Source organism: Erpetoichthys calabaricus, chromosome 12 (genome assembly GCF_900747795.2).
Source record: "Erpetoichthys calabaricus chromosome 12, fErpCal1.3, whole genome shotgun sequence".
NCBI classification, from domain to species: Eukaryota; Metazoa; Chordata; class Cladistia; order Polypteriformes; family Polypteridae; genus Erpetoichthys; species Erpetoichthys calabaricus.
The window spans coordinates 152,377,292-152,395,560 of record NC_041405.2 but is presented as its reverse complement, the minus strand read 5'-3'; the positions used below and the strand labels follow the sequence as shown (position 1 = coordinate 152,395,560).

The following is an 18,269-nucleotide window of genomic DNA, read 5'->3' as shown; positions in this document are numbered from 1 at the left end:
GGCTAAACAGGATGAAATTGTATTGTCACTTTTTTTAATTAATGGTTCCAATTTTACACAAGGTGTAATGCATTTCAGTCACATTTACCATATTACTATGCACAATATTCCTTCATTTTATTCTTGAGACAGCATCATTTTCACTCAGCTTATCATGATGATTGAAGTAGCAACATACTGAGCTGGGATATCCAGACAACCCTATACTCAGCAGCTACACCCAGACAATCTCTCCATATTCTTGATCTGCCCCAGTCTTCACCCCTGGGCGCCATGTATTATGTGTATGTGTGTGTGTATATATATATATATATATATATATATATATATATATATATATATAAAAGGATGGTCAAAAATAAAAACAAACCTAACAGATTCAAGTTCTCCACAAGACTAATTTTATTTTTCAAAGAAACACAACATTTTAATAAAAATAAACATTTGGCGGTTACTTTATTTGGCAATTTGTATGTCATCTGAACTGAAAAGCAGACACCTGTTCCACACTTGTAGGTCTGCATTAGCACATTATTTGATGACGTTGAATTTTTTTTTTTTGTGATGGCTTGCTACCAGTCGAAGAGTAAACTTTTTCTTTTCCTTGTTCTTGCCAGCATGTCATTGTACTTTTTGATGAGTCTTCTTTCTGTTTCAGCTGTTTTGTTCACTACTGTCATGTGTAGTGACAGTTAACAAAATTTGTTAAAGATTGGCTTATCTGTCCACTGTTCTGGTGATTTCTTGCGAAATGTCTGAGACCATTCTTTGCCTTTTTCATAAGGACATCAAAGAAGGTTATGGTTATTTTATGCTACCAGATCCTCCAACTTCAGCTGTTTAAATTGATTTTTCAGCTTAAGACATTGAAGAATGCTTGGTAATGGTGGCAGCTTCAGGCTTTGCACCATCTTTTCCTTTGTTTCTGCTGAGAATCTTATCTAAAAGAGCTAAAGTAGAAACACCTACTTACTATTAGAATGTTCATGAAACTCCTACTTAATGCTAGAATAATCTGGAAAATTCACCTTAGTACTAGTTAAGAATAGCATGCAAGAGTATGTACATGGTAGTAACACATATAAAATGTTCAGAATGGAGCAACCTCTAAATGTTTCACAATCAAATTGAAATTTCACAGGTAAGCAAACTATCCCTAGTGGACAAATGTAAGCCTTATGGAGAAATGATTCTGTAAACGTCAACTCTTTGCATTGTTTGTGAACCATCCTTATACAGTACATATACCTATAATATATATATATATATATATATATATATATATATATATATATATATATATATATATATATATATATATATATATATTCCATTTTTTAATACTTAATTGTATATGTTACAAAATTTCCCATACAAATTTTCAGTTAGAGAACTAACAGGACACTATTCTCCATGAACTTTGAACATGTCAGCATTCTAATAAGTCACAGTACTTCCTTTGTGACTATGGCTCATCCACAGCTTGTCCACTTACTCAAACCATATTTTCCCAAAAGCATAAAAAAAACATGTATGACACTGAAGTATTTGTGATGAAAAGAGTCATTATTCTTCTAAGAGTTCAGCATTACTGCTGTGTCACATTTAATAAACTGATTTTTTTCACAGACAATAGTGTACATAATGCAATTGGAACAATATGATGTATTTTATTTTAACATATGTCCGTACATCCATGCAGCTTGAAATCTTACTAAGCTTACGTATTAATGTTTACTGATGATGGTAACTATCAAATTGTTCTTTGACCAGATACAAAGTGTTGCCCTTTTTTCTTTGCTCCATGTAAGATGCATTCACAAGCATTTCAGCTCTTTGTATGCTGCTGTCTGTACCACTTGTTTCATTGTATTTTTCATTCAATTAATTTTTTCACTTTCCTGGAGGGGAGGTGGGCTGGCACAATATTCGAATTCCCAAGATTTCATTAAGTAGGTTAAAAGATTGGGTCAAAGCTATAGAATTCTCTGGCACAGATCCTTCTTGATATATTCTTTTCTGACTCGTTTTGGGCTCATGATCAGCTTCCCATTCTTCATAAAGTCTTAAAATGCTATTATGCTGTGTTACTGCTACTTTAGCTGAGCTGGCCTGTCTGGATGGAAAATTCTGAAACAGAGAGGTCACATCAGTTTTATTGAATATGATGAAGTAATTGTATGTATGTAAGTAGAAAGTCTGAGATAAAGATTAGGTACTGGTATTAAAAATCCTCAAAGGCATTAATAAAGTAGATCCAGCAACATTCTTTCAGTTTCATGATGAATCGTGTACTAGAGGATATCTGTGTAAATTAAGGTATAGTGCATTTAAAATTGAAGCTATGAAGCACTTCATAACGCAAAGAGTTGTGAGACTCTGAAGTAACCTACAGAGACATGGAGGTGAAGCAGAAAATGTAAGAACTAAAAATGTTAGGGAACATTGCATAGCAAAAGTTTTTTTTTTTTTTTCTATAACAGTTTCAGTTGATTAAGGATATACTGTAGATGGAGTTCTTGATTCCTGAATGTGATTAGTTAACTGGCTGACACAGAGAAGACAAAACAAAAAACTCGTAACATTGGTTCAATAGGAGAAAAATTAACCTCTGGAGGGCCACAGTTGGAAGACAAGATCGAGCAAATCAAATAGTTAAGTCTTATGGTAATCAGTTTCTGCATCATAGAAGTCAGAATGACCAAGGCCAGCTGGTCAACCACGCTCCACTGGGCACAGCTGATACAGTCGTCAGTAAAGGTTTCCAAGGCCTCCTCATATCCTCCAGTCACCTGTACCCCAGGTGACTGCAGAATAGAGAGCTTTGAGCAGGTGTGGGTGGCACATACTGCAACCACACAGGATGGGAAATTAAAAAAAGAAAAAAAAACAAAGCAATGGATTAGTCAGTCAGTCAGTGTCCAACCCGCTATATCCTAACACAGGGGTCTGCTGTAGCCAATCCCAGCCAGCACAGGGCACAAGGCAGGAACAAACCCCAGGCAGGGCGCCAGCCCACCGCAGGGCACACACACCCACTCACACACCAAGGACAATTTAGGATCACCAATGCACCAAACCTGCATGTCTTTGGACTGTGGGGGAAAACCAAAGCACCCAGAGGAGGCCCACGAAGATATGGGGAGAACATGCAAACTGCACGCAGGGAGGACCTGGGAAGCGAACCCAGGTCTCCTAACTGTGAGGCAGCAGCGCTACCACTGCTTACATCATGCCGCCCAGCAATGGATTAATGCCAGGTAATTATTTATACATCAAAGGGCTAAACTCAATCCATGTCTCGCAATGGACTAGTCAAATTAGGCAATTTTCAAAGCTGGTTGTTTCTGTTTATCTTGCCTACAGTTTCTAGCTTGTTTTATATTTTAAAATATAAGTACACCCTTTTTTTTTTGGAGGTTCATGCTTCTTAATTGTGTGAGCCTGATATCATTCACCCATACATTTTTTGAATCCCATTATTCCAGTATTGAATCTTGGCTTCAAGCACTGGGAAATCTCTGTATTGACTCCAACAGAACAAAGGCAGTGTACATTTCCAGATAGGGGTGCGCGTTCAATGCAGGGTACACTGAAACACCCACAGTCACTGTCCATAAAATGAAGAACAATTTTAACAGGCAAGATGTGAGCATTCAGTCACATCACTGCTAGATCCAAATATGCATTGATATTACTTAAGAGAAAGTTGAATTTGAACTGTAAAAGTATGGCTGGACAGCTTTTTTTCCACTCTTATTTCTATTTTTTCATGGACTGCTATGTTATGAACTTTAAAGGAGAGCAGGATGTGGAGTATTGTTCCATGACATCTTCATGTGATGCTTCGCCTTTATTAGTGTTGCACTAATTCAAAAAGGTTACCAAAAGATTTGTTATGTGTCTTCTGTAGCCAGTATGAATTCTGATGAAAGGATGAGCATTGAACAGAGGAGCCTTCCTTAATTTATTAGCATCATCTTTTTGATTTACTAGCCATCCAGACATGTCAGCACAGCATTAGGCAAAGTGTTAGATCCTTGCCGGATAAAGGCATTAGAACGATAGCATGAAAAACTGTCTTCATCTGAATAGCTGCTCTTGAGCCAGATCGGAAGAAGAAAGAATGACTTGTGCTTGAAAAATAATAATGGTAATAAGAATGAAGAAGAAAAAAAGACAAACAATATAGTCCTAGATGACCCAAATTGGAGTAGAATGAATGTCTTGCCCCAGTTATGTTGCTTGTATGGCTTCCTTCGGGTGCTCATAGTGTCTGTGCCAGTCACTGGATGGCTGAAGAATTGAGCCTGGTGTGATACATGTGAGCACCAGCTCTTTAGAAAAATAGCAGTTCATCTTTTCTGTTTCTTTTCCCCCCAGTGATGACATAAAATAATCCATACTGAAACAGCAAGAAGAGATACCAAGAGAAAATGACTTTACAGTAGCATAGGTGTAATAGACCTCCATAATGTTTGTGATCATCTTCCCAAATAAATAAAAATATAATCTCATAACAGAACTCCTTCTCCAAACTTCTTGGGATCCCTGTGCCTGCCTTCCAGCTCACCAACGCTTGTGCATCACCTCACCCTTTAACCTCATTCTAACCAAAATGGGGCATGCCTAATGTCATGGTTGAAATGAATGCCAACAATTGTGGCTCAATAGGCCGCGAGAACAGAGGAACGCAGCGTGGTGTTGTATGCTCAGGTGTCTGTTGCATGCCTTGGTCTAACAATTTGGAATGAGAATGTTTGCATGTGGGTCTGGTGCACTGGAGGCCAAGCCAATCTTCTTCTGACAGAGATGTGTTTCTCCTCGTTTCCCCTTCTCTTCCCTTGTTCCCTTCCTCTCTAGATTACGCAGTGTCAAAATGGAGCAACGGAAGCTAAATGACCAAGCAAACACTTTGGTGGACTTGGCCAAGGTAGGTAACATATGTTGTTAAAGGCTACACTTTGGAGACAAAAGTAAAATGTCAGTTAGCATTTTGATGGTAAACATTCCTAAAGTCTTCAGTTGGCTCAAATATTTAGACTTTATTGTTTTGTAATGGTCAACAGATAAAATTAAGAAGTCTCAGTCTAAACAGTGGATGTCATATTGAAAGATGGCATTCCACAATGTTCAAAATGGAAAAAAATTGTGTTTTGGAGGAGAAGGACCACACAGAAATGGAGAGAAAACACAAATCCTTATAAATAAAAGGGTAACTGTACTCTGCAAATTCTTGCTCCCCATTTTATGCAGTCTTAGAAGTCTAAGTGTCTATATGTCAATATTAAATTTTGCAGGTAGCAGTTAAGCAAAACCAGTTATGATTTGAATGTCTCTAGATCTGCAGGGAAAGTTCTTATGCACAAGCTCTTTGAAAACAATGGACTAACCACCAGATGGCCCAATGCATAAACATTTTAATTTGCAGGTGGATCTTGTGCTTTCCTTTACAGCAGCTGTCCAAGATTGAAAGAGAAACCCACTAGCTGTGCACATTTGTCACTGCATGCATTTTGCACACATTTGTCAGTGCACCCCAAACTGCATAGCTAGATGCTGCTGAAGAAGAAGTGTGCAAACAAGATAATTAGGCTTGGCTGGCCAAGTGGATAGCCCTGCTGCTTCATAGATCCAGTGTCCTGTGTTTGAAACCTCTGACAAGGTTTTGTCTATGTAGAGGTTTTACTTTATCTAGGTATCCGAGTGCAGTTGTTCAGTGTATTATGATTTTTATGCCACATCCTCAAGGACTTGCAGATTAGGTTAAGCAGTGTCTCTAAATTGCTTTGAACGTGACCGGGTGTAAGAGTGTGTGCGTTGGGGGGTGTGCACCCTGTGATGGATTTTTCTGCCCCTTCCCAGTGTTGTCTACTGCCTTGTACCCAGTGATGCCAGGTTAGGCTTGAGACCTATAATGCTAAATTAGATTAAGCAGGTCTGAGAATTTTAAAATTGAGTTAGAACATTGTATAGCAATTTTGACAAGAACAGGCAATTCTGCCCAACAGACTTGCCAGTCTTATTAAAAATTCTCCAAAATTATATTGAGTCGAGATTTGAAGGTCCCTGAAGTCCTGCTGTCTCCCACACATCTTGGTAATTTATTCCATGTATCTGTGGTTTTTTTTGTAAATGAAACATAACATTTTTATGTGACATTTGACCTTAACAAGTTTTCAACTGGGTCCCTGTGTTCTTGTTCCAGAATTTATTTTAAAGTAACAGCTGGAATCGATGATGGTAATTCTCTTGATAAGTTTAAAGGCTTCTCTTCATAGCTCATACCTCTCATACCTGTGCTTCTAGTGCTACCTTTTTTTGGTAATACATTTTTACTGTCAAGAATGAAATGTCTAATACAAATATATAAAAACAATTAATTTTAAGGTTTAGACCAGAGATGGGGGCTAAATTTGCAGTGGATAGTAGTGTACTATATTATGTCCTGTCTTAGTATGAAACTAAGGCTGCAGTCTTTCCCGTCCATGGTCTGCAGTTTCAGGTCCTTTCAGGATTGCTGATCTCTCTGCAGTTGTACAAAATACAAAAAGTGACTCCTGATTCTGTAGACTGTCACTGTCAAACAGGAGCTCATCTGATCCAAAATCATGCACCTCCAAGAGATAAAGCCATTTCTCAAATTCAACTGTTAATGAACTTTGTATTATTAACTTTTTGTATGTTAGTCTGTGAATGTAACTTGTGTGTTTGTGCACAGCAGTACTGTATGATCCAATCAATTCTTTTGATTGATTTTGTTTGAAGGCTCAATGCTTTTTGCATTCCTAAGTTATAAGTAGTTGTATTAGTCACCTTAGTGCTGTTACGCATCCCAAATGATTTAAAATTGAGACACAAAACCCAATGGGTCTCCTAACGTCTAATTTGCAATGAAAAGTTATTCAATAACAAAAAATAAAATTTCGAAAGTCACTTTTTAACAAAGCGCCACGAACACACAGACACGCACACACCAAGGCAATTGGCACTTTAGTGTCCTTTTGAACTCATCATCAAGCATCAGTTCACGGATTTCGGGAACAACAAAAACATCTTCTTTAATTTTGGCTTCACTTTTCTCAAGACCAAACTTATTTCTTAAATGCTGAAAAGCATCGCTGTTTCTGTCCATCGCCTTGACAAAAGTTTCAAAGTAATGGCGAATCTAATGAGCAAAATGTCCTGAAATGCAATGTTCTGTTTAACAGTAAACCTCTACCTACTGCACCGTCATGTCTGAGTTGTGTCATTATGCATTAGAGTCATATAAGGCCTGGTAATCAGTAACAAATATTTTTTCTGCTAATTAAAAATGAATAATTTTTAAATAAAATTAATAATGACAAGGTACACAACTCACAGCTGTTAGTAACGTGTGGCGAATTCTTTTATCCCAATGGCATCCCTAGTGGAATTATTTATCAAAATGGTTATCTGCCTTTACTGTCCAGTCACCCTAGTTGAACATCATAACTAAAAAACGGGATGTGCTAGACGAATCTGGTTTTCAGATTTGGAGTCAGCAAGTGAAACCTGTTAAAGTAAAGGAGAAAGACTCCCAGTAGCAAAATGCCTGTTGACCAGTGTTATTATTACTAGTGATTGTGGTGTTATTATTAAAACCAGTAACGGCACACAGCACGATAACGTGCAGTGAATACACTTGACTTGAGAATTCCTAGTTTTCATGCTCTTTCTCTGTACGTTTAGCATTTGTTTCCTCAGAGGTGGATGTGCTTGCTGCTTCCTGAGCACCTCTTCTTTTCTCCACCCTAGTGGCCTGCTTCTTATCTTCTTTTGTTGGAATCTTTTCATGTTAAAACTGATTAAGTCAGGGTTTGAGTTACAATTACTTAGTGCATTTTCTTTCATTTTTCACTTAAGCTGGCACTTAAGTTTTCAATCTGCCTCAAGAATGATTTAAGATATTAAGAGGTAGGGGAAGTGACGGCGAAGGTGGTAGGGATGAGAACGGCACCCATATGCATGTGCTGCATGGCCGCTGCCGAGAGTTGATTCTACAATAAAATAAAATATAAACAAAAAGAGGAATAACCTTGGAGGTCAATCATTACCCCGAAAGCAGATAGTAGACGTCACGTAGTATATGTGTACCAAATTTCAGGTCAATAGGTCAAACGGTTTGCAAGCTACAGGTGATTTAAAATCCTGGACAGACAAACGGAGAGCCACGGTAGTAGTACCAGTATTATTATTATTATTATTATTATTATTATTATAGGTAGTAGTAGTTGCAATTGCAACACTATTAATCTCTATATATAATCTTTATTTGGATCTTGATCTTTGTCCGCGAATGATTTAGAAGAAGAAGCACTAGATGGCAGTAGAGAGACAGCTAAAACATAGGCATTGCATTAAGAATCTCCTCCAGGCTTATACTACTGAAGACTGTAGTACTTCAGTCACACCTCAAAACACAGACATTCAAACTAAACAAATTTTTGTGCTTTAAATTAACTAATCTCTATATATAATCTTCATTTGGATCTTGATCTTTGTTTGTCTGCGAATTCATGTTCCCCTGACACTGCCTTGGTTGTTACTTTTCTTTACAACACTGTTGATACCACTCTTTGTGTTTAGATCTGGCGTCGACACCGTGCTTTGTGTTTAGATCTGGCGTCGACACCTGCTTCGTTGTCGAGACTGTGGTTTTTTGTGTTTCTATCGGCCGTCGTTGGCAGCACTTCGTCCAAATCGAATGTTCACCCGCTTCTTGGAGTCGGCAGTCAGAGTATATAAGTTGGACACACTTCTGTGATTTTCCATCAGTCGGTGTTTGGAGTTCAAGAAAGAAGCATTGGTTCTTCCTTACTCTTTGGATTGCCAAAAAGCAACCTGCGAGATTGGAGAAAGGTTGAAAAGAGATCGTGAGAGGAAACGACAGCGTCGTGAAAACGAGACAGACTGTGAATGGAGACAAGCAGAAATGCTCCTCCACCACCACATAATTACTATTTGGACAGTGATTCCGAGTAGGCCGTTCCTATCGAATCAATGTCCAAGGGTTTTGTTTTTTAATTTTGTTTTCCTTATAAAAAATCATAATGCTGTGCGACGAAGGGCCCAGTTAATGACTGATAGCCACGTTTAAACAGGGAGCCCTTCACAGACAACTTTAACACGTGCAACGTAGTTGTGCGCACATGGCTAGTGCTAGTGCCATTATAATTTGCGGTGGTAGTAGTTCAGCAGTTTTTTAAACTGCTTATTACTGTTATTGTTACCACTATTACTTAGCAGTAGTGGTATAACTATTATACGTTTTAATAATAGCAGTAATAGAAGTGTTTTTTTAACTGTACTATGATGGCCAGAGTGATTTTCTACACTGTGGTGTGCTGGGCTCGTAATATCACTTTAAAAGAGGCCAACAAACTAATCAACAGAGCAGGCTCAGTTATGGAATAAACTAAATCAAAATATTATGAACAATGCTGCACATCCCCTCTCTGACACACCAACACTGAGGACTTCCAGTCAAAGATGTATTCAACAGAAATGCATAAAGAAACATCACTGGAGGTCCTTTATACCAACAGCAATACGCCAGTATAGCACCTCACTGGGACTGGGACTGCCAAGTCAGACATTTTCTTTTTCATTTTCATGCTTTATAGTCATTCTGGTGTGTGTTCAGACCAATGTGTATGTACATATTCATTTATTTACTTGTATACCTACCTATTTATGTTTTTGTTTATTTAAAGAGCTTCTGTAAAAAGCCATATTTCTCCCTTGGGGCAAATAAAGTTCTGTCCATCTATCTACCATTATTTGTAGAAGTAGCTGTCTTATTACTAATATGCTTATAGTGATATTATAATTGCTATTAAAATAGATACTTGTAAAGTTGTTACTTGTAGCTGCAGCAGCTTATAGTGATATTATTGTTGTTATTATTACTAGCAGTTGTGGTATACATTTTGTAATTCATAGTAACATTGGTAGTAGTGATACTGTTTTCTAATTGTATTAGATAGTTGGAGTAGTAGCCATTTTATTACTATTAAAACTCGTAGTAATGTTTTTATTATTAGTAGTTGCAGTAACAGCAGTAGTGGTGGCAGTAGCAGTAGTATTTTTCTTAGTGCTTCTAGGTGAAACATGCAGCAGTGCCCAGGTATATTTGTGTAATTTGTTATAGTAAGAAAGCAAATATTTCTATTTTATTTAATTTGATTGGATTCCATAATTCCTGTAACTCCTCGCTGTGTTGGAACCATGAATACTACGGGTTAAGTGCGGTTTCACAAATAGATATTTAATCCCGCATTAATAAACTGAATGGCTGGTTGAACAGTTAAGTATCGATACAGCATGTGTGTTATCGTGATTTTTCTCTCTTTCTACCCTTTACTTAATTTTTCCAGGGACACATGCTCTTGCCAGATTCATTATTAGAGTGGTCTACTCCCGCACCTTAAGAATAATACACACATACATAGATATATACACACACACACACAGACCCTCAATAATGACTAATTAATGACACACACAGCTGGTTAATCTCTAGCACTTTAAACCACACAAATGCCTTATGAATAACACAGCCTGTCACTCTCTCAGACCTAAATATTACTTTCGTCTATAGGAATATATTTAAACATACAAAGGCTCAACATCTTTGGTTATTGGCCACTAGCAAAATACCCGCGCTTCGCAGCGGAGAAGTAGTGTGTTAAAGAGGGTATGAAAAAGTAAAGGAAACATTTTAAAAATAACGTAAGATGATTGTCAATGTAATTGTGTTGTCATTGTTATGAGTGTTGCTGTGTTTTATATATATAAAATACACACACACACATATAAACATATATATACATATACATACACACATATATATACATATCTACATATATATATATATATATATATATACATATACACATCCACATATCAACATATATATATACACATATATACACACACACACGCTTTATGGGTGATGATTGTTTTACTCTTTTTATCTTTATTTTATTTTATTGTAGAATCAACTCCTATCTGCGCACAGCAGGGCAGCCGTGGGCGGATGCGTATGGTGTATTCACTCCATGTTATCGTGTATTGCGCTGTCAGTGGTATTTTGATAAAAGAATTTGAACAACATATAAGAAGCGTATAAATTATTAAACAGTAAAACATTAACATTTAAGAAGTAAAGTTACATTAAGTACTACTGCAGTGCCTTCGGGTATACCTAATTTTTTGTTTGCCCATTACATGCTTAAATGTATACATTTTTTGGTGCACCTACCCGAGAACACGCGACATATAACCGAGCGTGGGAGAAGCATGGATTTTAAACATGCGTTGAGTTCATCTGCTGGTCTCCCTCGTGGAATAACTGGTAATGTTTGACTAAAATCTACAGCGAGTAAAACGACATTACCTCCTATTTTTTTTTTTACGATCTCTGAGATCTTGCTTTTTTCAGTTCAAGGCTTCATAAGCTCTTTTATGTTGTATGGTGTACTTATCCCAAACCATCATCTTTGAATGTTGCAAGACTTTCGCCTTGTATGTAGATCGGGGTAATTACATTCATTGCATTCCTAGTCTGAATCACAATCTGATTGTATGGGTGGTTACCTGGCACTGTAGGGTTGCCACCCGTCCTTTAAAATACGGAATCGTGCCGCGTTTGAGAATGAAATTGCGCGTCCCGTTTTGAATCAATACTGGACGGGATTTTTTTTTAAAGCAGCGTCTCATGCAAATCATCCCACACGCATTTTATGAAGATGCCTCCTTTCCTACTTTTGATTGGGTAATACTTGATGTCATCGTTAGTTTGATTGGTGTTTTTAACTGTCCAGTGAGGAGGGCGTGTGTTTTAAGTAGAGTCTGCAAAGTGTTGGCACTGAGATGTGGCGTCAGCGCCATAGTTGAAGCCCCTAACGTTGCGGTCAGCAAGTCGGCTAACATCCGCCATGTGCCGTCTTTCAGTTGCGAGAAGCAGATCATAGAATGGTGTTGTCCCTAACGTTGCGCCACGGCGTGTGGTTCGTTTATACCTCGTGTGTTCTCATTAAACTTTTATGTCGCGAATATGTTATTGCAATCCGCAGCGGGAGCGTTTCTATAAACTTAATTAAAACTTACGTTTTACACCGTGCTTTGTTTCCCTTATGAACATGCTTGTATGCTTAACTCGCTCCGTTCTCAATTGTTTAATTAATTTTTTGCTCTTCGCTGTTTGCGGCTCTTCCTCCATTTCCCCCTACTTCGTTCTTTTATCTTGCGAATATGTTATTGCAATCCTTAACGGGAGCGTTTCAATAAACTGATTGAAAATAGTTTTGCATTTACCTTTTTAGTAAAAGGCGAGCTTTTAAGCCTGAGAAATCACCCCGTAAATGCACACGTTTAATTGGACATGTGTTAATATGTATGCTTACACAGTATTAAAAGACAGTCAAAAATTAACGTCATTTACCTTCGTTCCCGCGTGTGACTCGTGCTGTAAATGTCTTCCTTGTTTTTAGTTCACGTGATTACGTAGGAGGCGTGATGACGTGATACGTGACTCCGCCTCCTCCATTACAGTGTATGGACAAAAAATATGTTCCAGTTATGACCATTACGCTTTGAATTTCGAAATGAAACCTGCCTAACTTTTGTAAGTAAGCTGTAAGGAATGAGCCTGCCAAATTTCAGCCTTCCACCTACACGGGAAGTTGGAGAATTAGTGATGAGTGAGTCAGTCAGTCAGTGAGTCAGTCAGTCAGTCAGTGAGGGCTTTGCCTTTTATTATTATAGATTTATCAACCAATGATGTTTTACTTTACATGCTGTTCCCTACTATTGGATGGAGCTCTCACCCTCAGCTTTAATAAACCTCGCAGCACAGAGCGAATGGTGAACTTCAGGCTGCTCCAGGTGCTTGTAAAAAAAATATCTATTTTATTATTTCAATCACTTCAGATATAAAAACAAAGTATAGAACTTTCAAATGTAATATGGTATGAATAATAATAAAACCAAATAGAACAAGGAATAATAGATAAAAAGATTAATAGTAAATTCTGGATGTGTAGTCTTAAAGAAAGCTTATTGAAAGAAATTAGATATGTCAAGGATGAATTTCCCAGGGCGGTGTGGATTTAGCAATTGATGTTCATGAAATGCCGTTAACTGACGGTCAGATGAAATTGGTCACAAGTGTCTTTGTTTTCTCTTCTGACGCTGCTCTTCCGTCATCGCTGTTTCTCTTCTGATGTCACTCTCAGACGAGGTATATTTATTATAAACTTCTACCTGGGTTTTGCAACACATGATTGTTAGATATTCTAATTAGCTGGCTGTCAATATGATGAATTCGCTCAGATTCTTTAATCTTGTTCGAGTACGTCCATTTTTTTTAAGCAATTAAGTTTCTAACAGTCTCCTGTCACAAGCTGTAATTTCCAGTCCCATAGCCTCTCCTTCTTTCACAGGTTGTAAAGTAATCGGATACAGCTTGAACCATAGCATATCTTCCTTTCCCAAGCTGTAAACCAATTTAGTCCTGGTGCTTTTTCCTTCACAGGTGATAAAATCGTCAATACAGCTTGAGGCGTCTCCTGAATTCCTGCTCAGTTCAAACAGATGGTACTGATATTGGTACAATTCAGGAAAGCAGATTGCCTTTGATGTTAACTGTCCATGCAAGTGACCTATATTTAAGTTCATCTGTTGTTTTGTCATGAGCAAAATATAATGAAAATATAGAGCAAAATGTACAGATTTTGCACTCCACAACAGCATGTAAACTGGACAAAGCTACTGGTTTTTATGTTGTTCCCTTTATTTAACTCTTATTGATAATGAAACTTTTGAAACTCCATGAACTTTGTTAAGTTGGAGTAACAGTAATATGCAGGTAAAATTTCATGAACATCCAGTAGACATATTTTTGATCGATCCTCATCCATCCACAATCTCCCCACCATTGTTTCTATTGAATCACTGACATGGAGTGAAGCCTTCATGGTAAGTAGGGCCAAACCTAAACAATATGACAAATTATCATCAGCTGAAACATTTTGGCATAATAATACAATTTTGGTTTTGCACCCACCATGTTTTGTAACAACAGTAATATGCATGCAAATTTTCATGAAGTTCGATTCAACCATTTTGGAGTGATACATTTTTTGTCATAACCCCCCATTACAATATTGCTATATTACACATGCTAATTTTTATTGTGATCAATCCCACTGTCTTGGAATAATGCACAGTTTTTTGGGTTGCCGACCCCCATTACGGCCCCCCTCCCTGACTAAATATTTGAAATGCTATATAGCATGTATGTTAAGATGGATCAATAGCAACATGCAAACATTTTTGCGTAATAGGCAAACAGAGATGAATAAATAGGTAAACAAATATGAGATACAATCTGGAGACCTTAGTGTATGAGATGAATAAATAACAATGAATAAAACTGAAAAATTTGAAAAACAGATAGAGGCTATTCCGATTTTAATTTTATATCAAATGGTGGTTGTCATAGTTGTAGCAATAACAGTATTGTTACCAATAGTGGTGATTTTATTGTTATCATTATGTGTGTTATACTAAATGGCTACACTTTTTATTGCTACTATTCTTTTTATTCATTATTGTTGTAATTCTAGTGCTCTGCACTAATCACCTTGCTCCTTTTTGTTGCCCGCAGACACAGAATGTAATGTACGATTTGGTGTCCGAGCTCCAGGAGCGCAGTGAGGACTTGGAGAAGCGTATCGGCACACTCGAAGACAAGCTGGACTCCATCACTGGGACCCTGCAGGCTCTACCTGGCCTCCTCAGCCAAGCCATAACACAACAACAGAGGGACTTCCTAGAGGGTTTCACACATCGCTTTAGGCCGGCCTCCCTGGGCTCAGAACGCTCCTGGACACCAACAAGACGCCGGCGTTCCCCTTCCACGGCACCTCACACGTCTTCTGACAGTGGATAAAAATCATAATACAAACTAAAAAAGATGACAAACTAAGTAAAACGAGACAAAAACAGTAGAGAATATGGTTTATGTTTAGCCATTGTATGGCTGTTCAAGTTAGCTTTTTTTGTAAAGCCCATGTATAGTTACTGACTGAGTTCAGGGTGCTGGGGTGAAGCTGGCTATCACACCGGACTATCATTAAACTCAACTGAAACAAAAACCGGGTCCTGCAACCGTTCCCAACAAGCAGGAGGAGGGTAGCTGCTTGAGTGAGGCGGGTAGAATTTTTTTATTTTTATTATTATTATTTTTTTTTTCTTTTTTTGTTATTTTCTCAGCAGCTGTTGATTTGCTTTATTTGTCCCATTAAAACAAAAGGATGTGGGAAGCAGAAGAAGATGCAGAAGCTTGTGGCCGTGAATCCTGGTGCTACAGACTTCATTTGTTTTCTTCCTCATCAGGGATTCCCTCCACAGGAAGGAAGCGGCAGGTGATGCATGCGGATTGCTTACAGAATTCACCGCCCTTTGCATGTTTCAGTGCAAAAGGAGGTGGTCTGGGTTGCCCGACTATCTGAAAGTTTTTAATGTAATTTTTAATTTTCAACCATTTTGAGGGGAAAGGTTGGGGAAACTTTTTCACTTTTTTTATCAACAGGTTGAACGTAAAATGGCAGAGGCTATTTCAAACAATTAAAAACAATGCCTGCAGTCCAAAAATTATTTTTGTAAGAGCAATTATTTAAAAAAAAAAATATCACAACTGGGTTCAAAGAGCTCATTCTAAGTGATTTGGGCAGCAAAGAATTTAAAAGAAACTGAACTGCTATAAGTGGAAATAAGCAAAAGTGAATTAAAGGGATGGTAGTGAAAGACGTTATTAATCCTGAAGCTGCAATCAGTTGATTTTTAATTATTTTATGTAGTACCATTAGAAAGGACTCTGAGAGCATAATAACAAAACATTTGTTCCTTTTCTGATTCTATCTTTTCCATTACTGGGGTGGGGAGCAGCGTTGTCTTACCAGCATGAGGCAAAGGAACCATCCTTGGATGGGACACAAGAGTACAGACATACTGTAGCTGTTGAGATTCCCAATTTTTTAATATGTTTTTTTTTCCATTACATGTTTGTGTCTGTCCTGGCAGCATTGGGTTAGAAGCAATCCTGGAGAGGTCTTCATAAGGCACACACACCCACTTGTCTATACACATTTTGGAGTTCTGAGTCTGCATTATATACGGTAGGTCCGACTTGTTAGGAGCAGCTGCTTATTAGGTGGGAACCATTCCTGGGGAGAACACCGCTACATCCTAGGTAATGTTAACACACATTATCAAATACATTTGCTTATTGATCCTTTTGTCCAAGTTCCTTTTTTCCATTAGAAGATCCAACTAAGCACAAAAAAGAAACCCACCCATCACAGCACACACTTGCACACTGCATCATGTTGTTGGCTAAGTCTGGCATTTTTCAAATCAAAATTCTTTACAATCATGGTGTGTACTTTTTGCCACTTAAAACTGAGTTGTGAAGTGAAGCATTTTTGAAAATACTGCTTTTTGTTTTTTAATATGGAGGTAAATGGAGCAATGGTCCAAATCTCTCTATTATATAAAAAAATCTTGGGATGAGATGAGACTGGTTCAGAGATAAGAGACGTGACTTTTTCAGAAAGACACTTTAATGTCCCGTGAGACAAGACTTTGTGCCAAGAGATTTAACCACACCCGGGGCCAAAAATAAAAGACAAAGGAGAACGTCGTAAAGAGTTCAAAAACGCTGACGTGATACACGTGTAGAGCAGGTTAGAGATAATGAAAGTACTAAAATTCTAAAGTCTCAAAAAAATGATAGTAAAGATCTCATTAGCGCAAACAAACAGAAATTATTACTCTGTGAAATAACAGAACAGCGAAAAGAGATCAAATATATTGTTTGGATTTAAACTTTAAGTCGGAGACTTGTAAATCTTCTAATTTGTGTTGCCAGGAGGGGACAGTTCTGTCTCTCAATTAAAAAAATAGAAAATCTTCCTCTTCATAGGGGTACGTCTTGGAAGCGTGACCCGCAACAGGAGCAGAAGATGTCTGAGGGAGAAGAGAGGCAAGGCAGTGAGACAAAAAGACAGCTGCTGTACGGGCTTTTAAATAGTCGAAGCGGCTTGCGAGATGCAGATCACGCGGCATGGCAGCAGCAGCAAGCCAGTAGCTGATCGAGCAAAGAGGAGGTAAAAAAACAAAACTATTTCTTTCCCATTGTGTCACCGTTTAAGAGGGGGTTTCTGTGGAGTGACCACATCTACTTGGGGTGCGTTCACGACGCGAACAGCAGAGATGCGAAGTGGCTGGTATTTCTTGGTGTCTTGGTGAGTGAAGCGAGCAGGAGGTGTTCTGAAAATGTGAAAACAAAAGTTGTAAGACTTCCCAAATATGTCAACTTTGAAACAGTAAATGTTTTGATTCAAGAAAATGTGCCTTCCACATTTCTCAGGCATGCCTGTGGCAACAGAAATGAACCGCATGTGATCCATTTTATCGTTTCTGGATACGGATGCGTTTCCGTTTCCCTTGTCTGCTCACAATGACTTTTGTAGTTGGAGTTTTTGACATTTACCCCCCAGGTGCACCCCAGTTCACCAAATGTCTACAGCTTCAGGCTGTACATCATTCCACTTTTGTCCCCTGTGGGGAACAGCCCAGACACAGACAGGTAGACATGATAATTTCACCACACATACGTTTATTTACAATATATACAATGTCCATAAGTGCACAAACCCAGTGCCGCAGCTCCAATCACCCCTTAAGTCCTTGGCCACACAACACAATGCCTTCAATCTCTGGTCCGCCTCCACTCCTCTCCTCTGAGCTCCATCCTACTTCCACCCGACTCTTGCCAATGACTGGAGGGAGGCGGCCCCTTTTATACACCCCGGATGGACTCCAGGTGCATCCTGAGGAGCCTCTGTTGCCACACCCCTGTGTGGCGGAAGCTCTGGCTGTGTACCCAGAAGTCCTCCGGGTGTCCCCAATCCTCTTCCCCCCAGCACTTCTGGGTGTGGCGGAAGTGCTGAGGTCCAGGGCTCCCAAGGCATCGGGGCGCCCCCTGGCGGTGACCACGGGCCCCTACAGGGTTGAGCTTCCAAGCTGTGTACCCGTGGCCCCAAATACAACCAGGGCGGACGCCCCCTCGTGGTCTAGAGGAGGCATGAGCCCTCCTCCTGTCTTCCTGAGCATCCCGGCCAGGCATAAACCCCCGCCGGGTGCCACACCCCGCAGTTTGGTTTCTTCAGCGGTTG

The 18,269-nt window shown here is 38.7% G+C and overlaps 1 protein-coding gene across 2 annotated transcripts in view; it reads left to right on the top strand.

The window, feature by feature from the left end:
- kcnn1a (potassium intermediate/small conductance calcium-activated channel, subfamily N, member 1a) overlaps window positions 1-15,675 on the top strand; it is a 154,500-nt gene extending 138,825 nt beyond the window's left edge. Inside the window, exons 8-9 of one of the 2 annotated variants that reach the window (XM_028816585.2) lie at window positions 4,864-4,933; window positions 14,696-15,675. In XM_028816585.2, coding sequence (XP_028672418.1) covers window positions 4,864-4,933; window positions 14,696-14,980 — 355 coding nt within the window. In that variant the 3' untranslated portion in view covers window positions 14,981-15,675. Of the gene's footprint in view, window positions 1-4,863; window positions 4,934-14,695 lie in introns of those variants that run through there. The other variant, XM_051935005.1, reaches the window with a different exon arrangement.
- Window positions 15,676-18,269: the final 2,594 nt, after the last annotated feature.